Consider the following 13120-nt stretch of genomic DNA (forward strand, 5'->3'; position numbering starts at 1 on the left):
GTAAATTATTGACAAGCAAGTTAATGAGAAACGAATATCAACCTTCTCGTTTAAAGTCATCATTTCGTAAGTTCTACAATTTATCATTAAGTCAAATGCTGACTGATGTTTTTCATTACGATTGTTAGTCCGTTATTTATACACTGATTGGCAACGGATTTCCCGATATTTAACGATAATGACAATGAGAACACGGCTGGTGTAACCGGTCGGCAGGGGAAGCTCACTCCTCCATGGCATCTGATCCCATGGCTGATGTTTCGGAGGTCCGTGTTTGCTCTGCTCCTATTTTGTATTGTTTTACGGACTTCGATATTGACTATTGTATGTTGCCTCCATATCCTTCTTGTTTCTTAAGAGTCATTAAGGAAATTAAAAGACATTTTAATGTTAAGGTTCTAAATTTTATCTTATTTTTTGAATTGAAATAACCTTTTGAGAGAAAACTACGATTTTGTTACACATTGAGTGCTCATTAGAGTATTGCAGTTTGTTTGTTAGACCGTTTAGTGTAATGGCGTTTTGAAACGCTTGTATTCGAAAATATAAATTTCTTGCACAAAAGCGTCAGTGTAATTCTGAAAAAAAAATTGTAAAAAGTAATACAAAAATTGCTTTTAAAACAACCCTTCCGCTAGAAAATGTTATTTAATGTTTCAATGTTTCAAAATTAGCATGAATTATATGGAGATATAAACGAACATATAGAAATTGTTTATACCCATGGGTACAAATTGCGTTCCGTTATTAGCAAACTTATTTTTTATATTCATATGAAGCAGAATTTATGCAAATGCTTATATCTGAGACGAAGAAAACACTTGCTGTGGCCTTCAACTCGACATTTAGATATATCGACGACGTATTGTCAATTAATAATGATAATTTTCATTCCTACGTCGATACGGTATATCTTGGTGAGCTTGAGATAAAAGATACCAGAGAGTCTGACACTTCTGCTTCATATTTGGATATTTTACTTGAAAAAGACACTAATGGTAATCTAACGACCAAGCTATATGATAAACGTTATGACTTTAACTTTTCTATCGCCAACTTCCCCTAATTATGCAGCAATATACCTTCATACGGAGTATATATATCTCAGTCGATTCGATACGCAAGGACATGCTCTACGTATGAACAATTTCTAAAACGAGGTAAACTATTGACAAGCAAGTTGAAGAAACAAGAATATCAGCAGTCTCGTTTAAAATCATCATTTCGTAAGTTCTATGGTCGATACAATTTATCATTGAGTCAAATGCTGACTGACGTTTTATTTACCAATTGTACGTTCGTTATTTATACACTGAATAGTGTTTTCCGTTATTACCTGATCATGACAACAAGCACACGGCGGGTGTGACCGGTCGGCAGGGAATGCTCACTCCTCCATGGCACCTGATCCCACCTCTGATGTTTCAGAGGTCCGTGTTTGCTCTGCTCTGATTTTGTATATTGTTTAATGGACTTTGAGATTGAATACTGTTCGTTACCTCCATATCCTTCTTATACGTAGATCATGCACTTCTCTGTCGAGTCATTTCAGTTCAAATCTTTTTGTACATAGTGCTGGCATCTTTCAAACAAGCATTCTGAGAGTATTGCAGACGCAGTACATGTCCCTTATCGAGTTCCCTTTTTTTCTTTTGGATGTCACTCTGGAGTATGCGAAATTTACGTCTTTTCTTATATTATATTTACCATGTTTACCTTTGGAAATTAGCACATCATTAACCCGATCTTAAACCATTATGAAAAATTAAAAAAAAATGCCATATCTCTGTCTAAAATCAATGAAGCGAATTTCAAACTTGTTCTGTAACTCATCAAGATACATTTACCTACCAAAGTTCAGCTCAATATATGCAAGCGTTTTAAAAAAATGCGGAAAACCAAGGATAGACTGAGAACCATAGTCCCCTCCGGTTTCTCCGGAAGGGGACTAATAAACAATGATAATCATTTTTTTCGATATGTATTTCCACAGAAATTCCCCAATAATGATTACATATGATCATTTTGATGAATCGAAGAAGTAAGACCTTTAATATATTTTTGTGTGAAATGCTATTAAAAAGTCGTAATATTATATAGAAAATATTAACTTTAAATAAGTGTCCATGCACCTTTATGCAAGTAAACCTGAGAATATTATGGAGAATGCACAGCGTTCATTATCATATGAAATCAGATAACATACAAACCATGAATGACTTGTTTAAGGTTTCGTTTTTTTCTCCAGTCTTCTATTGTCAGTTTATATTTAAATCACTGGAACAACTTTTGTAACAAAATTCAGCAAATGTATGAAGGGGATGGCGTCTAATATCTAACTTTTTTTCCACACTAAATTGATTTTTTAATAAAACAGGAAACTACGATTCTTGTCTCAGTAGAACAGGGTTGTTTATTGTGTAGTAGTGTTCACATGCACTTGCATTAGAATAAACTTTGGTGCATTTAAAGTACTCTGTCTTTCTAAAGGTTTGCTGAAGCAGTTGTGAGCATTTACACATAATGGCATTGTTTTGACAAAAGAATATTTATTGTTATCCGGGCTATGTCTACTGAAATGAAATTCCATTATTTAGCACTTTTAATATCACAAATGCATAATAAAAAGTAATTTTAAGTTACACATTGAATTATTATACAAACATTACATTGATGGAAATCTCTTTGATCTTCTGAAAAAGATAATGAACATCAAATGGCTTTTACAAGTTACTAACTAAATTACTAAGATATCAACAGCAGTGAGGGAGAAACTTCAAGTGTACTGGTAAATGACTATATAAGTAAACTTATGAGTTTCACTTTTATTTAGGATTTCAATCCCTAATGAGACCAAATTCTCTACCCTTAAATGTCCATCAAGTACACAATACTCTGATATTATATTAAAGCATTTTAAAGTGGAAAAGGATTGCCCACGAGAAATTTTCAAAAAGATCATTAATTAAGGAGTAGTTAACTAACAGAGATTGCATTGAAGTCTATGGGGAAAAGCATTTTTTCAAAATAAAAATTCAAATAATTTGAATATCAATAAATCCTGTGGTGGAAAGATGCATTGAAATATTAAAAATAGAATGATAATTGAAAATAATTTTTTTACCAGCTAAATTTTTTTCAATGATTTTTTTTTTATTAATTAAAAAAGAAGGGGAGATAACTCTTACCAAAATTCAAGGTCATGAATTAGGACACATCCCACTAAACATAATTATAGTAATGAATGGGAAGTATGTCTAAATAAACTGAGTATTGAATGCCTACATATCTTTTATGTTTTCGATTTCATTGAATTTCTTCCTATTAGGGATTGAAGACCTTAAAAAAATCAGTTGTCAATGATATCAATGAGCCTGGACTTTAATTCACCGTGGGGAATGGTTGTGTATAAAGTTGAAAAGTGGTAAGATTTTAAGGGGGCCGACTATAGTTTCCATTGTGCAATATTTCGCGCATCATAGTAAAATGACGCGTATTTACTGTTTTAATGCAACTTTTTTTGCTTAATTATTTAAATTAAACAAAATTAAGAAATTATAGGTATAAAAATGTAATTACAATTTGATATAACTGATTTTTTAACCAATTTGCAAATGATAGGTAGGTTGACGTCGATGCAGTGTGTTTTTGACGTTATGATAATCTGTAGGTCTTAAAGAAAGGGGTAATAAAAATATTATTAAAGAAGAAGTAATAAACATACGCTCTTGAAATTTAAAGCATAAAAATTTTAAAATATCTCCAATATTTTTATTATGTTTTCATGTGAATCCATTGTGTACGTCATATTTTGTAATAATCTATAAAAATAGTAAAATTTGCCAATTTTTTTGCATTTTGAGATGCCCCCTCTGGTAACAAGACGGTAGAATTTGGTGTCTCTTACATATATTGTATAATATCGTATTACTCATCAAATATAATAGTTTGAACAAAATGTCTATTGTAGTATTTGTATAATTTGCTTTAAAGTGCTAAAAATTGGCATTTTCCTATATAATCCTATAGTAAAATACCTGTATTTTGAGACGGACCCTCAAAAATACCTGGACGGTAGATTTCCCCCAAACTTTGCAAGTACACTGAAGTTATTGTAAGTTATATATGGTATAAAAATGAAGAGTTTCGCTATTGTAGTTTTCACACAATAAAACTATAGTCGGCCCCCTTAAGCCGTTAATTTTGGTAAAGTCTTGTGATGTCAAATTGTCCATAAGTTCTTTGGAATATTTGAGTATCCACATCTGATTCACACCACTCCTTGAATATATTGTTGCATAGTACTCTTTCCTTCACTAAGGTCAATATCTTAGTGTTGAGCACTTTTCTTTGTACAGAGATGGTTTTACATAACTTTTTTTACAAACCGAAATTAATTACCCCGTGAAAATGTTAACCTTTTCACATTTTCATTAAGGCATATTTTCTAATTATTAACGCCACGTGGTGACCTGGTAGCATAGTGCTTCCTGTAGTATAATGCCCATTGAAGTCTACAGAATGCATAATGATAACAAAAGTTTTATCCACGACTCATCAATTTTGTAGTGTTAAATATTAATGTTAAATTGCCGAATTCTGATCTGTGTGCTGCCTTAAAGAATTTGCTTGGGCTCATCACTGTAAAATATACCAAACTTGTACACAATACAATTAATACAATGTGTAAAATTAATCAAATACAATATATCGATAATAATTAAATAATGGCACTAAACAAAGGTTTTACAGTGGTATTATTAGCCTTAAATCTTACATTTGTAAATAATATTATATTTAATGATCAAATGCATTGTTCCCTGTAAAAAAATAACTTAAACTTCCTTTCACAGCTCATAAAATGAGTCATGTTGACAAGCTTAATGCGATCAGTGATTCGTTTATAATCTGCTGTATGGGGTGTAGTTATGCGTTGATAAGTTTTGTTGCTGTTTATCATTATTATACAGTCTAAATTGGCAAAGTATTTAATTTCTGGTATTATGGGGACTTTTATCATGTGGTGTCACAGTAAATATTTCCCGTATAAAAAAGGCCCCGCCCTCTTTATTCAGTCTTTACAATTCTGCGTATCTTCACCTTATTTTAGAAGTCAAAAATCTTTATATACTGTACAGGTGGAAAATAACTCGCAGTGTTAATATTCGCTATTTTCATGGTGTTAATAAATCAGTGAATTCAAGAAACAGTGAATAGGTTTAAGGGAGGAAACTTTTAATGTATATCAATTCCGCGAATTCAAAAAACCGTGATTGTGCCAAAGAAGAGAAAAACGTGAAAATTACAACCCATGAAATTAATCCCCTTTACAGTAAATAAATGTGATGTCAGAAACCCTTTGATTCTTGCACAACGTAACGTTTATTCGTTAAAATATTGCATCAAAGTATATATAGACCAAAATAAAATTTATAACAAAGTCTTAATAGAAAGGAGCATTTGTATGTTGTAAGTTCTTTGATACCTTTTGATTCTTAAAGATATATAGCACGGTGTTAAAGTCTAAATCATAATATATGGGTGAATGACAATCTGTTATAAAGTTGACTATATGAAAATATGTGTGTTCGGAAATATGGTTTTTGTCAGTAATTTGAAATAATTATAAGACTTATTTTTTGATACTTAAGGTTGTAATCCTTTCATGGCGCGGATAAGTACCTAAAATCATTTCATCAAACATATTAAGGCCAGCCACATCATGTCTTTATCCAAGTGCTATATCTCTACACCAGAAACAACAAACACTGCTCGACTGGCGAGACTTATACTGGGTCCATGTACTGATGTGTTACGTGACGTTCTAAAGACAGAAGTGAAACCATCTGATTTGTCCAGAAAGGTTAAAGAATTTACAGATAAACTGCCACGTGGACAAAGAAATCCACTCAATAAAATACAGTCAGAGATTATTTTCCCCAAAGCAACGAATCAATACAGTGGTGATTATTCAGACTTAGACATATCGTTATTATATTTACTTCTACGCAATGTGAGTAAGATAGCACCACATTCCAAAGGTTGGGGAGAGATTCCGAATCCCGCAGACAGAAGTGTTGCAGCCAACATTGAAAGAATTCGCCTCATTAGGAATCAGTATTACGGACATTCAGCTGATCCGTCCCTGTCCGGCTCAGAATTTAGACAGGAATGGCGGAACATCCGGGACATTGTAGTGGAGCTAGAGCGACACCTTGGAGCAACCACGGTTTATCAGGATGCTGTCACCACGATAAAAACCTGCTCCATGGACCCAGAACAAGAGAAAAAATACATAGATTTACTTGGAGATATCAGAGAACTTCATACAACTGTGAATAATATATCGAGTAAGGAAGGCGTTATATCATTTCTTGAATAACTTTAAAAATATTGCAACATGTTCCTATAGTAAAGATAGAACATACAATATTGTAATATGTAGAAATTGCAAAAAAAAGACAGGAAGAGAGATAGAGAGAGAGAGAAATAACGAAAAATACGCTCTTATAAGTCTTGTTATAAATAGTCTTTGTTTATATTTGCAGATAAAATGCAGATTATTCAGGATTCAGCGCTCCAATATGGTAAATATCACAATAATAGTCAATACTATATAATTCCGTTTTTATGTAGATTTTCATCGAATATAAGAGGAAATATATATCGAAATGACGAGCAGTATTTAAAATGTAATCTCAAAGTCCATAAAACAATACAAAATAAATACAGAGCAAACACGGACCTCAGAAACATCAAATGTGGGATCAGATGCCATGGAGGATTGAGCATTGTGTTTCTATAATCAACCTTGCAAATTAAAAAAAAAGCACACACAACCCTACAAACATCAGAAACACTTACGTATGATCTCCCACCCAAAAAACACACACAAACAGACGTTTCATGCACAATTGCTATATACTGTAAGTCGTTTTAATTCCACGGTGTTAAAATTTCACGATTTCTCAAAAAGTTCCAATTGCGATAGTTTTAATTTCACGCTGTAAGAAAATTTCTCACAAACATTTAAACGTTTTAATAGCTAATGATAGCTTTCACGACGGGTTTAATTTCCCCAAAAAATGATGAATCGCGAACATAGCGAAATTAAAACCATCGCGATTATTTGCCAATTTACAGTACATAGTGTAAAAAATCAGCATATATTCTATATGATAAATTTATTTTTCCAAAAAAGATATCACTGATCTCAATTTGAACATGAATCTAGTCTATAAGACACACACACACACACACACACACACCCACACACACACACACACACACACACACACACACACACACACACAAACACCAGGGTTCTCCATCATTTTAAATTTAACTGTGGCTCAAGATTGTGCAAAGTATTAATATTCGCTGTCATTTCACGACCAATTCTCAAAGGAATTCCAAATTCATATGAAAAACGCATTTTAATTGTGCACCTTTGAATCAATATTCAAATAAAAATAGCATTAAAAATTTATTTGGCAAAACGTTTGATGAAGTTAAGAATAATAATAAAAACTAGATAAGATCTCGTTGCGAGCATCGAATAGGTCTACCGTCCGAATTTTCCATTAGACGAGATATGATTTTGACTATGATCTTTGTTAAAACATGATATCAAGACTCCCTTATTTGATTCAATTTATTTGATTTATAGCGAGCGCAGCGAACGTCGAGAAGCGACGATCGTAACTGCGAGCTCTAACGACAACGCCTGGGCGAAGAGAAAATTCGGGCTACTGCACATTCATTCCATAGAATTTTTTCCGCAGTAATTTTACCCACAATGCATCGCTTCGTGCATAAACGTTAAAGCAACGTTCTCGCGAGAAAAACGACAAAAGTTAAATGAATAATAAACTTGCCTTGATTTAAGGAATTTATCTGTTCATTACAGAAAAATATTCATAAACTGATTTAAATCAGCTCTGTTCAGGCTTTGGTTTGGTAAAGCAACAATGAAAACGACGTCATGTGACGTCAGAGTCCTATACGCACCAAATATCACGTGTGGTTTGACGAATTCGATCTAAATGCAAACTGGTCAAGTTTCTGCGCTCGCCCTAACGGTCGCACCGTCAACATATTATATCATCAAATAGATATAGATGAAAGTCTTTTGACCCCTTTAACCCCTTCTTTTGGAGGGTCAGTCCATTTTTCTTTATATAAACTGATAAAGCTCGTGATTCCAAATACATTTTCAAACATCTTTTATTCAATACTGCTTATCAAAATATTTCTCCCTATGGAGGTAGAAAAAATAAAAGAATTAGCATATTTGCCCCTTGTGGCCCTTAATTAGGTAACATATGATCATAATTTCACAATATGAGGTTACAGATATTACTGAAAATCTGGAAATTTTTACGTCGATTTTATTTTGCGAATTCGGGTCAAAATGGTGTTGAATAATTTTTGCGTTTCAAAATTTTGCGAATTACCACTCTTTGTTTACATTTTCTTATTGGTTATTTATTTTTGAGAAAAATATTTTTGCGAATGCATTGAACTCGCAAATCTGCTAAATAATTATCAACAGCAAAAATTTCCAGATTTACGGTAATGATGAACCTTTTTTTTTGCAGGGACAGCCCTTTTTCCCTCATATCAAAATATAAGGCCTGTGATTTTAAAGATTTTTTAACCAACAACTATTTGGAATTTTATTTTCGTTTCCGAGCTATATAGATTAAGAATATTTAGGGGCCTTTACTTTAAGTCCTTAATGGGATCGTTTAGGAAAAATTGAATGGTTGTATATGATTAACAATACGATTCTTAACGTCTTTTATTCAATACTTCTTATCAAAATATTTCTCCCTTTGGAGATATAAAGAATCAAAGATTTAGCATTTTGGCAGCTTATGGCCCCTAATTTCGTAATATATGAAAATTATTTAAAAAATATATTGTTGAAGATTGTAAAGATAAACATTTTTGCATCAGTGATTTATAACAAAATATTTATAGTGAACGAATTATAGATGAAAGTGTACTGGACTCTCTAGGCACCTTACTACAGGGACAGCCCATTTTTATTCATATCAGATGAGAGATCTCGCATCTTTGAATAACTTTTCTTCTGTTTGTCTTAACCAAATGTTTACAGATAAGAAGATATAATAGAAAAGTTGTTAAATTTTGTGAGATATTTTTGAGTCATTGTCAAAAACCAAGCTAGCTTGATGCCTTTTCGGCTAAAAAGAGATAGGCTCAAAATGGCACTTCTACAAGCCATCATCTATCTACACTAAAAATCTGAACTGCATATCTCAAGTCGTTTAGGTTGAGTTAACCGTACAGGCAACCCCTTTGAAGATAAGAAAATCGTCCATATCTTACGACCGGATGTGACGATCTCAATACAAAAAGTTTCCAATAAGCTTCAGACCAATATCTATTAGATCTGAAAGTTTAATGAAAATCCATCGAGCAGTTTCCGATAACTTGCGTCCACAAAACCGGTAAGAATATAGAAAATTATAAGAAGAGGGAAAAAAGAAACAGGACGAAAACAATAAGGTATTTCGTTGGAAACGAAGGACCTTAAAAATAAAAAAACTTAAATAGTGTAAAACAAAAATTATTTTATTTCAACAATACATGTATGTGTTGTGAAAAAGACCCTCCCTTCTTCCAAAACACGCATAATTACTAAATAAATAGATATTTGCTGATAGAGTCTGAAAAAATAACAGTAATCAGGTTTTGAGTACTTAACCCTAATTTCATAAATGATTATTTCTTTCAAAGTGTTAATATACACATGTAATGCAACTGTAACATCAGATATCGAATTCTGGTAGGTCACATATGACATATACATGTACGATGTTTTACTCGCGGCGCAAGTGAAAAGTTAGAGACATGATAAACTGTAAAATTATTTTAGCTTAAGCCTGAACTATTTGCTATTAAAAATTTCCTTCGTAATTATCGTGAATTTCGATAAAAAAAAAATGCATGTGTCCATCGATGTCTAGAAGATGATTGATAGTGCAAGCCAAACAAATAAGAGTAAATTAACAACTAGAGCGAGCTAAGCAATAGAAACTGAAAACGGTAAATAGTTTTGAGGTTAAATTAAGAAGTTTAATTGATTTTTTTAAGAGAAAAATAATTTATCGTACTGACAACGTTTACTTTACTGTGGCGCTAATATTTTGACTGTTGTGGAACTATGGCGCAGATTTTTAGAAAAAAGGCTATATATAGCCATAGGCTTTTGCTGCTAGTCTTCGCTATGAATAAACAACATGTAAAAACACGGGGACCCTAGCGGAGAGTTTTGCAGAGTCAAATAACGAAAGAAGACTTGTTACAATGTTGGAAAATAACATGTACATAGTTAAAAATACTTTCAAGTTATTTCAAAGACATTTCTTTGATGGACACAAAGCCATATGCTATTTTAGAAAAACAAATAGATATATTTTAAGAATAGGAGAGAAAAGATCACGGAATCTCAGCCATTTATTAAGAGGATTGTTATTAGGGCATATACGATACCATAAAATTTGCTAAATTTTTTACCATTCCTTTTTTAAAATATATAAGACTTTGCCTGTTTATCCCCGATACTAAAACGACTTAGTGGATAATAATGTGTAAAGGATATAATAACAAAGACTATAACGAACAACGTTACACATACATTTCATTCTTATTTAGAAACTGTATCGTGCCTCTGATAATTTTTACCTTTTAAAAAAGGTACTCAAATACATGTGTATGAAATGCTATTAGAGATAGGATTGATACAATTTTATCGGGCTGAATTTAGGTCAATTTCTGCGGTGTTCACAAAGTTATGTATTGTACAATAACTTAATATTAATAATGATGTCATTAATCAATAAGTAATGAAGTTTTAATAAAATAGCATAATTGCAAACCACGGCCAAAATGCACGATCATCTCCCTTTCTGGAGAGAGCTACATATACAGATTCCGATGACTTGAGATGACAGAAAAATTGAGGCAGAAAAATATTTTGTTATTTTGTTTTTTTCTCCCTCTCTTTTTTTTGAGCAGTATACATGTAGGAGGGTGCTCGTTAGTAACGTGGACAAAGTGTTTTTCTTGAAAAAAAAATGGGCGCCGAATGATGAACTTTTTAGCAAGTATTTATATATAATATTTTAGTGTATTTGAATTCTTTTGAAAAAAATATAGACAGATATTGATATTCTATTAACATGCTTTAATGTACATACATACGATATCAATCCCACCGCTATTTTTTTTTTAAATAATAAGCGAGTACTATATCGAAATGAAAGTACATGTATTAAATAGATTTTGGTAAACATTATCCTATTTTTATATTCACTATATTTTGTGTCGTCTATTGGAAATATTTAAGGGCATTTCCTTAATATTTGGTACTTTACCAAGCACCCGAAATAGGAAATGGTAATCATGACATGCATAATATGGCGACGTTCAATGACGTTACGGGGCACATGAAAGCAGCTCATTTTTTCTTATCTTTTGTGTACAAGGGATGAGCGAAATCGTTTTTTTTTTTAACTCAAATCAATGGGTAAAACAAACAACTAAAGGAATAACGAAAACGCTGTCATTGTTGACAGCAAATATATAAGCTATATAACCTATTTAGATGAATGATAGCAAAAATATTTTCCATAACTTTAGGTCCGTGACTCCTGAGCTAAAAAGGTCCATCTTTACGTTGCAGATTCAACTTCAACTGCGGGCCATGTCCTTTATTCAGAATCTGTATCGCAGTAATTGCTAGCCAGTAAAATATCCCTCGCTGCTCAAACTTTATTCTAAAAAAAAACCGTTAAACAAACAAAATCATTCATACCACCGTCTTTCAGTTCTCACAGTACTTTGATTCAACTGTTGCGCTAAGGAGTTAAACTGTGGAAGGGCCACAAAATTAAACGATCCATGGAGAACCCTGCACACACACAAACAGAGAGAGATAGAGAGAGAAAGAGAGAGAGAGAAAGGTTTCCTTTATTTCGAAATTGATTTAAGGTTGTATCATTAAACTTTATTGCAGATCCAAAAGTAGCAAGAAAGATAGGTATAACATTATACTATTTATTAGTTTAAAAAGCCAATATAATAACATTAACGTTTGAAATTAAACTTAATTTTTTTCATCCCGTTATTTTTGAAAATTCCATTGTCAAATGTTGCAGATTAAGGTTAAAATGAGCGACTTTTTTTAGTCTTTAAGCTTTTTTCGGGGGCTAGCAATGATAATTCTTATATTCAGATGGGACTTTAAATCAAAACATGTTTTTTTCTCATTGCCATAGGTAGACCTAATTATCTGCTATTTTTTTTACATTTTAGAAATTACCCAGAAAATGTTAATAAAACATAACGAAAATATGACACCATTTTTTGTGAAAACTCGTGCGTATAACAAGGCAAAGGAACTTTTAGAGGCTAAGAGGTACATCATTATCAAGGGAAACCCTGGAACTGGAAAAACAACAATAGCCAAGATGTTAATGAAAGAATTGATGGAGGAAGGCAAATCAGCTCTTCAACTTCAAAAATTCACAGATCTGTATGAAAGCGTATCACCAGGTGATGGTACAGTAGTATTAATTGATAATGTGTTTGGAGAATTTTCTTTTTCCAGCGGTGATATTAAAGACTTGTCAGCAACAGCTGAATTGGTAACAATTTTAATTGAAAATGTAACAGATTGCAAATCAAACAATTTGATATTTACAATTAGAAATGATATATACAATGAATACGTAGGTATGGTACACAATGATACTTTTTTTGTGTCGTCAATGGTTGATATATCAGATAAAACATATGCTTTACAAGAGGCAGAAATCCTCCAGTTAGCTGATAAATATGATTTAAAAAATACCATAGAAAAGCAGGATCTTCTCCGCAAGGTTCACGAAATGCCTATATGGATAGGATTTCCGCAATGTTGTAAATTAGCCAAAAGCAATGCTGTTATAAAACAAAAAATATCTGACTTTTTACTAGATCCTAAGATGTTTTTGAGAGAATATTTCAAAATTCTTATAAAAACCCAAACTTCAAAATCAGCTGTTCTCGCCTATCTTCTTCTAAGTGGTGGGAGAGTGGAATTCGA

The 13120-nt window shown here is 32.3% G+C and overlaps 1 protein-coding gene across 1 annotated transcript; it reads left to right on the plus strand.

The window, feature by feature from the left end:
* Positions 1-3182: 3182 nt before the first annotated feature.
* LOC134249533 (uncharacterized) lies at positions 3183-13101 on the plus strand (the record flags this gene model as incomplete). The annotated part of the gene is made up of 5 exons (XM_062731873.1): positions 3183-3424; positions 5652-6350; positions 6549-6587; positions 12050-12073; positions 12349-13101. Coding segments are annotated over exons 2-5 (1444 nt in total), but the record flags the coding sequence as incomplete, so codon positions are not given.
* Positions 13102-13120: the final 19 nt, after the last annotated feature.

The sequence above is a fragment of the Saccostrea cucullata genome, unplaced genomic scaffold (genome assembly GCF_032062105.1).
Source record: "Saccostrea cucullata isolate Sc308-1 unplaced genomic scaffold, CSIRO_AGI_Scuc_v1 ctg14159, whole genome shotgun sequence".
In the NCBI taxonomy this organism is placed as follows: Eukaryota; Metazoa; Mollusca; class Bivalvia; order Ostreida; family Ostreidae; genus Saccostrea; species Saccostrea cuccullata.